Source organism: Pelobates fuscus, chromosome 3, assembly GCF_036172605.1.
Source record: "Pelobates fuscus isolate aPelFus1 chromosome 3, aPelFus1.pri, whole genome shotgun sequence".
Classification (NCBI taxonomy): domain Eukaryota; kingdom Metazoa; phylum Chordata; class Amphibia; order Anura; family Pelobatidae; genus Pelobates; species Pelobates fuscus.
This window is the reverse complement of record NC_086319.1, coordinates 383,042,435-383,059,069: the sequence shown is the minus strand read 5'-3', so window position 1 is coordinate 383,059,069 and position 16,635 is coordinate 383,042,435. Positions and strand designations below refer to the sequence as shown.

The following is a 16,635-nucleotide window of genomic DNA, read 5'->3' as shown; positions in this document are numbered from 1 at the left end:
TGAGGGTGTTTGCAGCTGGCAAACCTCCAGCTAAAAAACTACAACTGCAACGGTCCTCTCAAAACCAATGCATGGCAAAGGATCAGAACAGTTGTAATTTTCAGTACATGGATGCCTACCCCATGTTGTGAACAGTCATAATCTGGTACTTCTCCGTTTTCAGCCCACTAAAAAGTAAAAGCATCATGTCCATTTAGTGTTTTCAGGGTTGTTTCTTTTTGTGATGAGAAATCCTTTGTCTCTCAAAATTTTAAACTGTTGTAATCTTTGGGTAGCTAACGGAAAAGTAACCAAAATGTCTTTCTGTCCTCTTCTCTTGTCTCCAACACCTGCTTTTTCCCTGGCCCTCTACTCCTATCTCTGTTACCTGTTCCTCTACTCCTGCCTCTGTTACCTGCTCTTTCCCTGGTCCTTTGCTCCTATCTCTGTTACCTGCTATTTCCCTGGTCCTTTGCTCCTATCTCTGTTACCTGCTCTTTCCCTGGTCCTCTACTCCTATCTCTGTTACCTGCTCTTTCCCTGGTCCTCTGCTCCTATCTCTGTTACCTGCTCTTTCCCTGGTCCTCTGCTCCTATCTCTGTTACCTGCTCTTTACCTGGTCCTCTGCTCCTATCTCTGTTACCTTCTCTTTCCCTGGTCCTCTGCTCCTATCTCTGTTACCTGCTCTTTCCCTGGTCCTCTGCTCCTATCTCTGTTACCTGCTCTTTCCCTGGTCCTCTGCTCCTATCTCTGTTACCTGCTCTTTCCCTGGTCCTCTACTCCTATCTCTGTTACCTGCTCTTTCCCTGGTCCTCTGCTCCTATCTCTATTACCTGTTCTTCCCCTGGTGACCTGCTCTTTCCCTGGTCCTCTGCTCCTATATCAGTCACCTGTTCTTTCCCTAGTCATATGTTCCGGTCTGTCACCTGTTCTTTCCCTGGTCATTTTCACTGTCCCTGAAACCTACTTTCAATGCGGTGGCAGCTGTTCCAAACATCAGCATTTGAGGAACCCTCTGCACTTTGACTCTCTGCTGAGGGCTGTCTGTGAATGGGGAGGAGAAGAGAAAAGGCTGATGCATGACTCGAACCATTTCCATGTATTCAAGGACTGAGCATGGAGCTACAGGTTGCATGTAGTGGAAAATCGGTCCAGCACTATCCAGATAATGGAAGGACATCATTCTGTCTAAAAACTCTTGCCTTGCCTGATCCTCAGCTGCTGCACTACAAGGACATTGTCTGACTGAACTCTGAGGGATAGAAAGAGGTGAACAACTGAAAACCATTCTACGATATCAAGGAAATTCAGAAAAAAGAAACAGGATAGATATCACTGCATGGAAACATTGACAGAGACAGAAAAATAATGACACACTGATTATATTATGGTAGACAGATACACAGACATTGTATGTAGTCTTTTACCTTAAGTTTACATAGCTCGTTGTAGAACTAACTTGGTCATTATAGAGGCCCAAAATAACCTGCTCCTCGTATATCAAGGCCACAGTGAAAGCATCTCTTGCCCTCACATGTTCCCTCCCAGACATCGCCTCCTGCCCTCACATATTCCCTCCAGACATTGTCTCCTACCCTTACAAGTTCCCTCAAAGACAGTGCCTTCTTCCCTCCCGACATTGTCTCCTGCCCTCACGTGTTCCCTCCCGACATCGTCTCCTGCCCTCACATGTTCCCTCCCGACATCATCTCCTGCCCTCACATGTTTCCTCCCGACATCGTCTCCTGCCCTTACGTTTTCCCCTCAGATATCGTCTACTGCCCTCATGTGTTCCCTCCGGACATCGTCTCTTGCCCTCATACATTCCCCCCAGATAACGTCTCCTAACCACTTCCATATACTCAGATCTTACGTAAAATTAAGGACATTTCCTGCCCTTTTCCTTCAGAACTTGTTTTAAAACTAAAGATGTCTTTTGCCTCTCACTTCCCATCAGAACTTATGTAAAGCCGAGGACTACATCTTCCCTCTTATTTTCCCTCAGATCTCATGTTAAAAATGAGGATGCCTCCTGCCCTCTCTCTTCCCCTCATATCATATAGTGGAACCAAACACCATGCCTGCACTCTCACTTTCTCTTACACATTTCATGGTCAAAAGAGACATCTCCAGCCCTCTCAATTTCTCATCAATCACAGGGTGACAGAGGACATGTACTGACCTGTTACTGTCTCTTTCCCACCAACACTTTTGGTTGTAAGCAGCCTGATGTTTGACTCACAGGGAGCCCCAACTCTGGCCTTAGGTTTAAGGGTACACAAAGGAGACCTAAAACCCCAGTTTCTACTTTTCAGTTCTATATCCCACAAACAGTGAGACACCAAGTCTTTCACCCACCACATAAGCAGTCAGATAATTTCTGATTTTCACACTTCGGCTAACCCCCCCCACCCCCCCTGCATAAGCTGATGTATCCTGAGAGTACCTCTGATGTCCCCTGGACGTGCTGGAGGCCTTGGATGCTCAGCTGATGGACAGGGGAGGATTTCTGAGTCTGGGGGGTCGTCTGAACAACTGAACGCTAAGAAAAACGAGGAAAGAAGAGATGGCGTAAGACACAGAACAACATGCAATGTATACCAAAGCATGGGTCATGTGGAGAGGGGAGGACAAATAGAAATGTGCTGTTTGGGGACTGATGAAGGAGTGTTACTGCATGAATAGCCTGCCCATGGTACATCCTTATAGCCAGTTACAAGGTCTTGAGTCTGAAGAAAAGACAGAACCAGATATACACAGAAAGACAAAGAAATGAAAGTAGGGGGCAAAATAAAGCTTCAACATGGACTTGCAATCCTGGAATAGAAACCATTGGTAACATGATTGTGTGTTCTCGCTTGATCCCACTACACCTCCAGCAGCTTGATCAAATATGTCAGTATGTGAAGCGCTTCAAACTGAAACACTGCACGTAAAGACTCCGTGCACCACGATCAGTTGTAAACACTGAAGTGGTGATGGTGCTTTGGAGTAACCTTTTAATGATTAAACTTTCTTCCCTTGCCTTTATGTATATTATCTTTCTCCCTCGTGCCAGATCTTAGCATCTTGGCACTGCAGTTCCCCTCTGTCCATGATGTTTGCAGTTTGGCTCTCTATTGGCCTCTTCTGACTGATGGATTGTGGGTTCCCAGCAATTCCAATAGCGCAATAAAGAGATGATTTGTTTAGTAACTTTCTCTATTTCAACAAACACAGGTGTTCCAACACAGATAAACCTTATCCACGTTACCATGGCAGTGGCACTAAACCCTGTATGTCGCCATCATTAACATAGGATCAGTATTGCAATGCCCATTAGAGATTGGCATGTACCGGGCTACAGCTTGACTGCGTCACAATGAATTAGTCCAGCAATACTGCTTGCCCACCCCCAAGTCGAGTGATCACCCTGAGAGCCAAATCCCAGCTAACACTTAACTGTCAACAAAGTCATGTTTTCACTGTGATTGAGGCCAATCCAGTAAACAGAGTATTGTTAGTTAGTGGTTGCTAAAGTTAGCTCGAGTTAGATGGGCTAGATAGAGTTAGCAAAAGGTTAGAAACGGTTTAGTATGAGGACAGAGATACCGTTTCTTCAACAAAATCTCAGGGAAGGTTGTAAAACTGGCAAAGGTGTACATGTGGGGTATTTCTGCACTCAAAACAGACTTGGATGTCTCATGTTAAACAGCCTTATTTTGTTTTACAAATGATATGCCATCATGGAGGTTAAATACAGCTTGGCATACTCCTTTTCTTTTGCCTTTTAAGCGATTTGTTACTGCTCTACTTGTATGTTATGAGGTAATGATCAATATTGTCAGAAAGAGAATGTCACATGCGTTTTTTTCTTACTCTTATGTCTATTTTTATGAAAATTCCAATAAACATGTATTTGAAGAAGAAGAAAAATGGAGGTGAGTGCTTTAATTTTCTCTCAAAGGAGACATGGGCTCAGTAAACCAACTGATGAAATCTGAAAACAGAAACGGTCATGTCTGAATTTGACTCTATAACATCTCGTTGGTATTGCTGTACCATCTCTTTTATGGTTCTGGGATACCAGAGCATATTTGGCAGAGGATGGGAATAACATGGGTCTATGCGAAATAACATGGGTCTATGAGAGCCCACCCTTGCTGCCCCTTTCTCCATAAGTGCTAATGTAAATGATATCATCAGGCTGCACAGTACAGGTTTCAAAGAGCTGTACCTTCACCTATGGCCTCGATTTCATTAATTTGGATAAGCATTTCAAACTATTTAAAGGGACACTAAAGTCACCAGAACAACTACAGTTTATTGAATTTGTTCTGGTGAGTAGAATCATTTCCTTCAGGCTTTTTGCTGTAAACACGGTCTTTTCAGAGAAAATGCAGTGTTTACATTACAGCCTAGTGATAACTTCACTGGCAACTCCTCAGATGGCTGTTAGAGATCCTTCATTGATTCAATTCATCTCTATGAGGAGATGCTAATTGGCCAGGGCTGTGTTTGAATTGTGCTGGCTCTTCCCCTGACCTGCATCTTTGTCAGTCTCAGCCAATCCTATGGGGAAGCATTGTGATTGGATCAGGCTACCACTTATGCTGATGTCAGCAGGCAGTGGGCAGGTCAAAAGGAAACAGGGACAAAGCCTGCAGCTTCAGGCTTGAATACAAGTAAGATTTTACTATATTTATGGAGGCATGAGGGGGGCAGGGGGGCTAGATGGTGGTTTTAACCCTTTAGGGTCAGGAATACATGTTTGTGTTCCTGACCTTATAGTGCTCCGTTAATATTTTTTGGATATAATTTTATTTATTTTTTTCCCACCTGTTCATTCCTTTCCATTATTGTGTTTCAAGACCTCCATACACTAGACTAGACCATATCCAGCGAATAGGTGACTGCCGGTCATTTTCTGACCTGGCTCCATGAGCCCACACTCTTCTTTCACTCTACTTGTTCCTCTTGCCACAGCTTGCGCTCATAAGGAAACGCAGCGGCCTCATTTTTATGTACTCAGTCCTGTACATACATGCAAGTGGCACGACTCCTTTGCTGGCGGAGGTTCATACACTGTTTGTAAGTGGTCTGTATCTCCAATAAAAATTGAATGATGAAACAAAAAACAACTCTCCAAGCCCTCCTTGTTTGAATTTGGTGCCAAAGCGCTGAGAATGCCCTGCGCATGCGAGTAGCGAACCCCGATCTCTAGGTGAAACGCATCGTGCCAGTATGTGTATTTCACCAGCGGGACATCCCAGCAGTGAGCCTGCGCTACTTTAGGCACCCAGAACACACTGGGCGAACGTTATAAGAGTGTGGAACTGTTAAGATCGCCGTGGAACCTAAACGTGCAGACTATAGCACAACAACTAGACTTGCCGTGTGCTGGTCCTTAAAGTGTCCTGACTAATGGTAGAGGAGTGAGAGAAAATGCTGAGATAACGGACAGGAGACATATGGATAAACGATATAACAAGCCATTGTCCAAGAATTACAGACATCAGGAGAAACGATTAAACAGACAAATCAGTAAAAAAAGAATAGAACATACAAGGTACGCGCTCTTGGGCTACTAGAACTACAACAGAGAAACAAGGAGTGGGAGAGGTGAGTAAATATAGGCATAGCTTAACTTCTATTGGTCCACGTCATAATGGAATTCCTTATGATTCGTGGATGGTAGAAATCCTTATTTGCATAATATATCATAATTATTCAGCAAATTTGGCATTTGGACATGAATTCGAGCTGGCATAAAATAGTAAAGTAAGTTTGAGACAATTCGGTCACAAAGGAACATATTTCAGATAAGAAACACAACCACAAAAAAGCAGGCTTGAATCATTACAGCTGGAATACTACTGAAACAACAGCCTAAAGAATTATATAGAGAACAAATCAGTAGAACAGATACTTATAAAAACTTCAAATCTTACGCATCATAAAAACGACAACATGGTGTAGTGGTTATGGTGCTGGCAGTCATCGAGTGCCATCACTGGGTAAGCTGTCAAACAGTTTACAAACATTCTGACAGTGACTAGGCTCTGTAGGGAACCCGTACTCCTTTTGACCATCTTAGCCAACGATTAATGTCCAATGTATTGGTAATCTAATAAAGAATAATGTACTTCTCTTTCTACATCTAACTCTAAGACCCCCTCACATCACACATATGCCCTAGACGAGAGCAGAGGGGATAAAATGAAAGGAACGTTTCAAGATAGAAATTCACAATAAAGGACTTTAATCCAATATAAGTATTACAGGTCACAAGATTTAGTTCTCTCATCTATTAAGTAAAATTGAGTTAGGTTCTACAGGGACTGTATCTCAGGGCTGTAGATCTCAGAAGACATTTAGGTAAAGGTTTGAGACGGTTAGCTTCTGAAAGGATAAGCAACATTTCAACATTTGTTTTATATGTAGTTAGAGTCTGAGAGGACCGGGAGAGAGGCTTCATTCACATAACCAAGAAAAAAATTACACTAGCAATGATAGTATGCACTAAATAAAAAAAAATATATCTGTATGGGAAAATGACAAAGGAATTGGCACAGGTTTCAAAAAATAAGTTCACGCAAAATACACGTAATAAAATATGTGTTCTGCTGACAATCTATGCAATACGCTGGATCCTGAGGGACTAGCACTAGTGCATAGTTTTAAAACTCAGGAATCTGTAGGCTAGAGTACTAAATCCAAGCTCATTGAAATGGCTGGTGAAGAGATGCATGCTCTTCTCACAAAGGAACAAGTGGCTAGGATGATGGAATGATAAAAGATAGAAGGTCAGCACCCTAAGGAATAAGATATAGGTGTGGCTCAGTGTGAGATAGAGGTTCAGCGTGCATTGAAAGTGGGTGGATGGAAGCGTAGGGCCAATATATGATCAGCAGGCATAGCTCACACAGGCAGGAAGGTATTAGATGGGGATTCTGGTAAGGAGGAAGGGTAAAGATGGCTGCCCACCTCTTGGGGCCCTCCATGTATCTGCAGCGGCTGACTTTGTCCTGCCTTCAGGGCTGAGCCGTCACTCTGTAATAAAAAGGAGGCTTCATATCCCCATGCACCCAGCAGAACCCTCGCACACTGTTCCAGGTATCCTAATTTTAAATCCAGCATCAAGACTGCTTTTTTTTTTTTTAAAGAAAAGTTTTAAAGTCAAAAGTCTCAAATTATAATTTATTATCTAGCTTAGGGTGTATTAACACATGAAGCTGTTAATACAGGATGAGTCAACAGGCTGTGATTTCACATAAGGTAAGATGGCAGACTAGGGTAAACTGTCCAGGGACATTAGGGGCAAAGTTCATACCACCATATGAGAAGGATGATGGAGAAAGGCCTAAGAAAGGTGTAGAAAACACGTAGCACTTCAGCTGGCATGGGACTAAACCGCTTACTATGCATTGTCGACTTATGGTGGAGCTGTATGTGAGGCATGGGCAATTAACCCTCAACAACTGTTCTGGAACAAATTTTCCCATGATGCTTTGCCAACCCCTCCCTCCCTCCTTCTAAGTTTTTAACCCACCTCAGATGTGGAGTGTGCTGGTTGCTGCACAGTGTGCACTGCTAGGGCGACCTGTGCAGCCTTTGCAGTCTGTGGAGTAGTCTGCACCACCAAACGCTAATGGAGGGGGGGGAAAAGAAAGAAGTGGTCAAGACTAAAGGGCAAAGAAATCTTTATGTAACACGTACACAGACAGCAACAAATACAAACATTACATAAAATAAATTGTTTTATCAGTGAAAGAGAGATTGATCCAGGAAGAGAGCTTGCATTGATTTCTGAATGTGAGGAGTGCTGAGAGAGATCTGCAGACTGCAGCAGGAGGGCAGCACACAGAGAAAGGGAGCTGTAAAGACTCGAGAAGGAGAGAAGCACAGGGAGAGTGAGCTGTAAAGACTACAGAAAGAGAGAAGCACAGGGAGAGGGAGCTGTAAAGACTACAGAAAGAGAGAAGCACAGGGAGAGGGAGCTGTAAAGACTACAGAAAGAGAGAAGCACAGGGAGAGGGAGCTGTAAAGACTTGAGAAGGAGAGAAGCACAGGGAGAGGGAGCTGTAAAGACTCCAGAAAGAGAGAAGCACAGAGAGAGTGAGCTGTAAAGACTCCAGAAAGAGAGAAGCACAGGGAGAGTGAGCTGTAAAGACTACAGAAAGAGAGAAGCACAGGGAGAGTGAGCTGTAAAGACTACAGAAAGAGAGAAGCACAGGGAGAGTGAGCTGTAAAGACTCGAGAAGGAGAGAAGCACAGGGAGAGGGAGCTGTAAAGACTACAGAAAGAGAGAAGCACAGGGAGAGTGAGCTGTAAAGACTACAGAAAGAGAGAAGCACAGGGAGAGTGAGCTGTAAAGACTCGAGAAGGAGAGAAGCACAGGGAGAGTGAGCTGTAAAGACTCCAGAAAGAGAGAAGCACAGGGAGAGTGAGCTGTAAAGACTACAGAAAGAGAGAAGCACAGGGAGAGTGAGCTGTAAAGACTCGAGAAGGAGAGAAGCACAGGGAGTTGTAAAGACTACAGAAAGAGAGAAGCACAGGGAGAGTGAGCTGTAAAGACTCCAGAAAGAGAGAAGCACAGGGAGAGTGAGCTGTAAAGACTACAGAAAGAGAGAAGCACAAGGAGAGGGAGCTGTAAAGACTCCAGAAGGAGAGAAGCACAGGGAGAGTGAGCTGTAAAGACTCCAGAAAGAGAGAAGCACAGGGAGAGTGAGCTGTAAAGACTACAGAAAGAGAGAAGCACAAGGAGAGGGAGCTGTAAAGACTCCAGAAGGAGAGAAGCACAGGGAGAGTGAGCTGTAAAGACTACAGAAAGAGAGAAGCACAGGGAGAGGGAGCTGTAAAGACTCCAGAAGGAGAGAAGCACAGGGAGAGGGAGCTGTAAAGACTCCAGAAGGAGAGAAGCACAGGGAGAGGGAGCTGTAAAGACTCCAGAAGGAGAGAAGCACAGGGAGAGTGAGCTGTAAAGACTCCAGAAAAACAAAAGCACAGAAAGAGGTTGCTGTATAAATAAATGGAGGAGAGCAGCACGGAGAGAGTGGGTGCTGTGTAGATAAGCGGAGGAGATTAAAAGAACAGTAAAAAGAGAAGAGCAGAACATTTTACTTAATACTACTTTCCAACAATGCAGCCCTTTCATTATTGGCTTTTATCCTGTTTGGTTACCTGCTGGGCTGCCTGCACTTGCTGTACCACATGTGTGGGGACCACAGCCTGCGATGTTGACGATCCTCCAGGGCTAAGCTCTCCATCACTGGATCTCATGGCTCCTTCTGTGGGAAAGGAGACAAGATGGAGAACTCACAACAGTCACGACCAATACAACCCTTCCTTACCAAATGCCAAGAAATAAAGAAGTATGGTGCCATGACTATATGTAAATGGGTCATTTTGGTCTAAAATATCAAATTCCCTTTGTCGGTTCTCAACAATTCTTGTTTCTGCAAATAAACTCAGCTGTTTATTCACCAGATGCTCATGTACAGACCTACATTACAAACTGTCACAGAAGTGGCTTTTTGGTCATTTATTGAATTTTTGCCTAAACCTTTTGCAAGTGGGTTTCAATTCACTACAATTTTGTGTTTAATAAAAATAAAATCCAAATAGTAATTGTAGCACAGCCACAGACCTTCATTAACCTCTTAAGGACCAAACTTCTGGAATAAAGGAAATCATGACATGTCACACGTCATGTGTCCTTAAGGGGTTAAATAGACAGTCACACAAGATATAAAGAATCACTGTGACATTCGGTCCCAGGTTGTTACTCTTCCATTATAATGTCTCTTTTCTAGAAACTCCCCATTTTTATTGTGTATGAGTGATTAAGAGAGATTCGCATTAGTAAAAGCCTACATAATCTGTCTATAAACCTACTAAGTGACTCGCCTTCAAGAGTCTGTCACATTCATAATAGAAGAGGTATTCTAAATCCATGCCTTTAGAGGAAACTAGCTATTAACACGGTTATTTTCTTTGACAAGGATAAAATGTCACTAGATACTGTGCTGCATTTCGTCAAACAATATATCCTTTGCTACTTCAACTTCCATAGTGCTTTATCGGCATTATGGGTAGGGAGCGAGGGTGTCGGTTTTTGTGATAAACCCACCGGAATGTTAATGGTAAGTGTCGGGGTAAGATTCCCTCTGCCCAGTCATGATGATGTACCTTTTAATATCCTAAGTTTTATTTAAGAAAAACAAAATATGTTTTTAAAGAGTTTTTATCCTCTCTACACAGCTTTTTTTTTTAAAATTACATTTTAACAAAAAGTGGGATGCAAAATATCAGTGAAAAACCTTTATTGAAGAATAATTTTTTGGTGAGAAATTGCATATTTACACATACATTAAAAGACGAGGTCAGGTAGCTGAAATAGGTCCACATCCCATTTTAATTAAGTCTTTCCAGTGAGAAAGAATAATTTGATCCGTGATAAAATGATTTACTATGTGCTGCATTTTTGTAATAAAATACCTACCACAGCTTGTCCTTGGTTCCTAGGATTGTGGGGGGAAACATTTAATGGCCACCAATGTTTTAGTGGGACAGAGGAACTTACCAGATACAGTTACAACAATGTACTGCTGTGGGGTGGGGGTCTGCGGCCCGCCAGGCTGTGGAGTTGGGGTGGGGGTCTGTGGAGCTACTTGCAGTTCTGTCACATACTGTTGTGGAGCAGTCTGGGATGGAGCAGGTGCAGCTTGCTGAAGTTCTGTCACATACGTCTGTGTTGCCATTTTGGCCGCTGAAGGAGGAACAAAGATGATTTTATGTTAAAACAAATAAGAATAAATACATCCGGTAGTTTATTTTGACCATTTAACAAATAATCTCAGGGAATTCCCAGGTTCATATCATCAGGCGTTCCCTTCGGGTAATGCAGCTAAAGTATTACTACTATTGCACTCTATAGGGATGTGGAATTTATATCGCTAAACACACAGGACTTGCAGTTTGGGGCTCCAGGCAGGAAGATTTTTTTAATTGTATTATTATTTTAGCCCTGCCGCACACAAGCAACAGGGCTGCCTTGGGGTGAGTTGGTGCCCATCAGGGTCTGTATCTCCAGCAGGTGTAGCGGGACACCGTGACTAGGGCTGGCTGCAGCTCGTAGGGAGGTGTGAGGAGCAACAGCAGCCAACTGCTCCTCATGATGCTCAGGACTAATGACCGACGGGATTCAGTGGGACAACACACTGTTAAGGGCAGAGTGAGTATGGGAAGGGGTGCACATTCACAGAACATCAGCTGATGGTATTCTGTGCTGTGTGTGCATGTGTAGTTTGTGTGTGTGTATATGAGTCAGTGTGTGTCAGTGTAAAGTGTGTGTTCACAGTGTGTTAGCATATGGGTCCGTGAGTGTGTGTCTGTGTATGGGTCAGTGTGTGTGTGTGTCGTGTTTGTGTATGGGTCAGTTTGTGTCAGTGTGCTTATGTATGGGTCAGTGTGCAGTGTGTTTGTGTATGGATCAGTGTGTGTGTCAGTGTGTTTGTGTATGGGTCAGAGTGTGTAATGTGTTCCTGTATGTCATGTGTATGTGTGTACGCTGGCTGTATCAGTCATGGGTCAGGGTGTTTGCGTATGGGTCAGTGTATCACAACAACATAATCAAACCCATATACAGCCAGCATACACTCATCACATGCAGCCAGGACACACAATGCACACACACATCAAATACAACCATCACATACCAAACACAACATACAGCCAACATAAACCACACTTGCACTAAGCCGTCAGTGTTCTCCGCACATACATCACACACAGCCAGCATACACTGCACACTCACATGACATATAGCACAGAGATGATACACAACAAGCATAAACTGCACACATTATGAAAAAGAGGGGGACTATGGGATGGCAGAGAGTAAAACACCGAGAGAAATTTGCAAGAATTTTTGAAAAATAAATCCAAATGGCAAAACTGAGGAAAACAGCCACGTTGTGACCATATCAGGTTTAGAGAATTTTTCCACATGAGCTATTTTTGCCTCCATTTCTCCTTTCAGATTTATTTTGTGAAAGTTCAAAGTTCAGCAAATAGCCCTGTCAATGTCCAGAGCTTTGGGCAGTGACCGCAATCTTTCTAAATGAAATATTTTGTGTCAGGACACGTAGCTTGCCATGACGAGCCCTTGCTTGACCTTCTTTTAGTTTCCCTCACACTTCCAGGAAGCCGTATTCTGTCTGGACGGAAGCACACAGTGGTAAACTATCTAAACTTGGTGGGAAAGCAAATGCAGATTTGAGGGTCTTGTTTTCTCTGGTGACCTGCGTCAAGGTAACAATGCTAGGGCACTGCTCTGCATTTGGGCAACCTGGCAGCCTGTCACCCAAGCAAATGCCCTTCCCTGTCCTGGTCTCATACATGACAAATACGGTATGTTCCCAATAAATCCCTCTGTAACATGGATTCAAAGAACGTGAACCGGATCAATGAAACCATTCACAGATTCTAATTATTAGAGAAAATTAGCTGACAACTGTTCAAGCAAATGAATGGAAGCTTGTAAGTCTTATTTCAGTGAATCTGTTAACACAGAACTCCTGACATTTCTAAACAAAGAAGGGCTTTCATTTAATTGGTGTGGCTTGTTCCACGTCCACATCAACCATTATTACCATGTGACTGGGATCTATTTGTATAGTGAAGTAATTCAAAACAAGGCCATGTCTTTTACCTATATCTTTACTGCACTTCGGGGAGAAATCCGTAAGCTCTAAATATCAACATTAGGGAATAGTTAATGAATATACATCAACATTTTTATTTTGAAAGTTGTTTTCCTGGCACTATAGCTCCCTATAGTGCCCCCTTCCCTTATGTCCCCCATTCTTAAAAAAACCCTTCTGTCACTTACCTGATTCCAGCACCAATGGCCCTCGGCGCTGGTTCAGGCTCCGCCTCCGTGCTTGCATTTGTACTGTCCCCATAGGAAAGCATGTATAATGCTTTTCTATGGGATTTTACATGACGCTGGTTGTCCTCATGCATAGCATGAGCACATCGAGCATCAGTTAACCAACCAAAAGTCACCTAACAACATGGAAGTCCCTCTAGTGGCTGGCTGGTAGACAGCCACTAAAATAGCAGTTAACCCTCAAAAGGTAATATTGCAGTTTATTAAAAGCTGCAATAATTACCTTTGCAGGGTTAAGCGACCTGGGCACTGCACCCAGACCACTTCAATTAGCTAAAGTTGTCTGGGTGCCTACAGTGTCCCTTTAAGACTTTCACTGTCAGTTAGGGGCATACGTTAAAGAGACACTCCAGACCCCCTAAAGCACTTTGAGTGTGTCCTCTCTGTTTTTTCTTTTTATATTCTTTATTTTTGTAGTGCATAAGCTGATAACAGGTTGTTGCGAGGTACCCCAAAGGCATTCCTCCAACGCATAAAAGACATTTGAAACATATAGGTACATGCAAAATCAAGCACAATTTTTATATTTAGAGACAGTTTAGGTAATTAACAGTAGATGGTCTAACAGCTGATTCAGTCTCATATCTGAAGGTAATATCACTGGTATGTCTAGTCAGCTAGTTTTGGGCATCAGAGAGTGGTATTCGATTAGTGTTATTCAGGCTTAGTCTAGCTTTTATGTCAGAGAAGAGGCAAGATTGCTACACTGGCCCTGGCAATCTGCATTGCTGTTCTCTTACTGTATTAATCGCAGTAGCAGGGGTTATAAAAGTAGAAGTACACCGTAAAATGAACATTAAGCGCTAGCAATATACGTTACAGGACTGTTACGAGTGCCCTAGGAGTTGCATGCCAGGGGTGGTAGAGTCCTCAGTATAGCTGTGTGTTCAACCAATTCCCCGTTGGGGCCAAGCTACATTTTGCCACAGGAGTCCCGCAACATTTATTTTGCCCTTGTACTGCCAGTCCCAAAAACCTGAACATCGTTGCATCTTGGCTGTTGTCGGGTAGCGGGGTTCTCTTCCCGGGCTTTGTCCCCTCTGTCGCCTTTGTGCCTGTAGATGGCTCTGTGGCGTGTGCCTTCTCCGCCAGGAAGAATTGGGAGTATGGAGTCGATGTGTGCCGGGCTGGCGTGTGGTGGAGCTGCGGTAGGGTTGGCAAGTAGATCTGCGTTGGTGCCGTGCCCGGATGAGTGTGAGTCTAAGGCGGCTGTGCATGCGCCAGTTCGCCTGCTGAGAGGTTGGTAGCGGTGACCGCCTTGTGAATGTAGGAGGCTGTTGCGGGGCTCGCAAGTGCAGCTTACCCTCCAGCTTCCTCCAGAATGCCTCAAAGTGGTCGCGGATTCGTGAGAGGATGTCTCGTGTTCGGTCTGTCAGGGTCTCAGCGCTTGTCTCTGCCGCCATTTTAGGTAGGTCTCTGCTGTCCCGTCTTGGCGCCTTTTTGCTTCTCCGTTTGCCCGGGGTAGCCACCCCTGGATGGACCGGGATTACCCCCGCCGGTCCGGGTGGGGAGGTACAGGGCTTTCTTGTGCTGTGAGCAGCCTCAATATGCCTCCAGGCTGAGGGAGCGGCCGCCGCCTCCGCCCGTCGTGCACCAGGCCACAGTGTCTGTCGCGGTTCCAAATGGTCCCAATCGGATTGCCCGGTGTCCCATCGTGTGCCCCCTGTTGTGGGTGGCAGGAGGGTGCCTTGGATTGCCACTTGGGTCGCCTGTAGGGGCCTTATTTTTTTAGTTTCGCCGAGTTTGTGCGGGAGCTCGTGGAGAACACGTCTCTCTGCCATGCTGGTCAGGCCCCGCCCCCTCCTCTTTCTTTTTCTTTTTTTGACTATAGGGCTAAACATACCTTTAGTATTATTATTATTTATAAAAACGCCAACAAATTCTGCAGCGCTGTACAATGGGGTAGCTGTTTTCCTGCACTAATAACTGAGTTCAACATGGTTTTGGTACTTCTTCTCAATTGAACAAGAAGCTAGAAAGCAAGCTTTTGGTAGCATTGTGTAAGTCTTGGTGCTGGAAGAAAAGGTGCTATTTTACTTTTTTTCATATTCGAAGGAACACGGTAGGCACTATAACAACTTTATCTTATTACATTTGTTATAGTGCCTTTAGCCCTACCTCCCAAAATGTAATATTTTATTATTTTCTAAAGACTTGGAAGCGCTGCTTCCGCCCACGTCTCCAAGCCCTCTGGATAGGAGAGCCGAGACTGTTGGTTACCGTGGTGTTATTCCCACTTACCGTGGTGTTATGCCTGTCATAGAGATTCATTGCATGCAGAATCTTTCGCGCGTTGCAGACAGCGCCGCGCATGCCCCTACTGCTACTGGCCTCCATGCTAGTCTTTGAGGAGCATTGGATTAGACCATCATCTTGGATTAACGCCTACAAGACAATGCCACCTGAGGCAGATCGGGCGGCAGCAACAAGGAAGACTAAGTGCTGGAGATCAGAGATGCCAAATATAAATAGAGCCAGGAATACTATAGTGTTAGGAGTGCAGATTTGTATTGCTATCGCTATAGTGTTACTTTGGGACGGGGGGGCTCCATCCTACACAGCGAGGCGTCACCGACTAGAACAGGGGTTGGCACACTGCGGCACTCCAGATGTTGTGGACTACATCCCCGCTGTAGCTTTGCCAGCATTACGGCTGTAAAAGCATTATGGGAGATGCAGTCCACCCCCACCTGGAGTGCCGCAGGCTGCCTACCCCTGGCTATAGCCATTAGGATCATCACAGGTCTGTGTGGAAGAAGGTGTACTGTTCCTTTAAGAAGAAGGGCTGTGTTTCCTGGAAACATTCATCCTCCGCCCCGCCCACTTCCAGCTCCACCAATCCGCGCGGGGCCAGGCTGGTTTCTATAGAGACCGCTCCTCCCCCCTCCCATCTCAGGTTTCCATGGCGACGCGCGGCCTGCTCCCTTCTCCCGCTCGCAGCAGGCGCCGCCATTTTAACCGAGGTGGGGGGGCGGGGGCATGGAGATACCGTTTGAAGTCGTCACACTGACCGAGGGCTCGCGCTGCCCCCTCACCCCCCCCCCGCGGTGTCAGCACCCCGCCCGCCCGCGCGCACTCACTGGGTCCCTGGGCTTCGCTCCAGCGGTGGGTCCCGGGGAGGGTCCTGCGGCCGGGCAGACCGGTCCCCCGCTAGCGGTCACGGGGTGGTGGGTGTGCGGGGATGGGCTGGCCCGGGCCCCGCGCTGGCGGCGGCGGTTGTTGTTGTTGTTGATCCCTGTTGCCGGGGTTCTTGTCGCCACGACTACCGTGGCTATGGCCGCTCCGTCCCTCACCCGGGCAACTGTTGCTACCGTCCCTCCCCCTTCTCCATTGACGTAAGCCAAAAACCAGCTCCAAGGAAGCACATGATTGGTCAGAGGTCACGTCAGTCATCGCAGAGCGTGCGGCGGATAAGCACGCCGCAGCATCTGTCAGACCCGTAGGCGTGAACTAACGGTGCTCGACAGCCCCTGATTGGACAGTGCCCTTGTCAGTCAGGGGATGCATAGCTGCCATTGGCTAGCCAGCCTACAGGGTCCCGCGAGATGCCATGGAAACCGTTAGGCTTGTCATGGATGCTGATTGGCTGGTGCTTGGATGCCTGTCAGAAGCTGATTGTGTGAAGCTGACTGTCAGTTACTTGACTGCTGGAAGCGCAAAGGGTTCTGGGAGTTGTAGTTCCCAGGATATATCTCTTAAACAGCAGATTCAGAGCCATTGGG

At 45.4% G+C, this 16,635-nt stretch overlaps 1 protein-coding gene across 9 annotated transcripts in view; it reads right to left on the bottom strand.

The window, feature by feature from the left end:
* The window catches only part of RFX1 (regulatory factor X1), a 31,274-nt gene extending 15,026 nt beyond the window's left edge, over positions 1-16,248 (bottom strand). For 4 of the 9 annotated variants that reach the window (XM_063449613.1, XM_063449615.1, XM_063449619.1 and 1 more), the window contains exons 1-6: positions 15,994-16,230; positions 10,544-10,729; positions 9,142-9,248; positions 7,511-7,606; positions 6,946-7,011; positions 2,426-2,521 (exon numbers count right to left, since the gene is read on the bottom strand). In XM_063449613.1, coding sequence (XP_063305683.1) covers positions 2,426-2,521; positions 6,946-7,011; positions 7,511-7,606; positions 9,142-9,248; positions 10,544-10,721 — 543 coding nt within the window. In that variant the 5' untranslated portion in view covers positions 10,722-10,729; positions 15,994-16,230. Of the gene's footprint in view, positions 1-2,425; positions 2,522-6,945; positions 7,012-7,510; positions 7,607-9,141; positions 9,249-10,543; positions 10,730-15,993 lie in introns of all 9 variants that reach the window. The other 5 variants (XM_063449614.1, XM_063449617.1, XM_063449616.1 and 2 more) reach the window with 5 other exon arrangements.
* Positions 16,249-16,635: the final 387 nt, after the last annotated feature.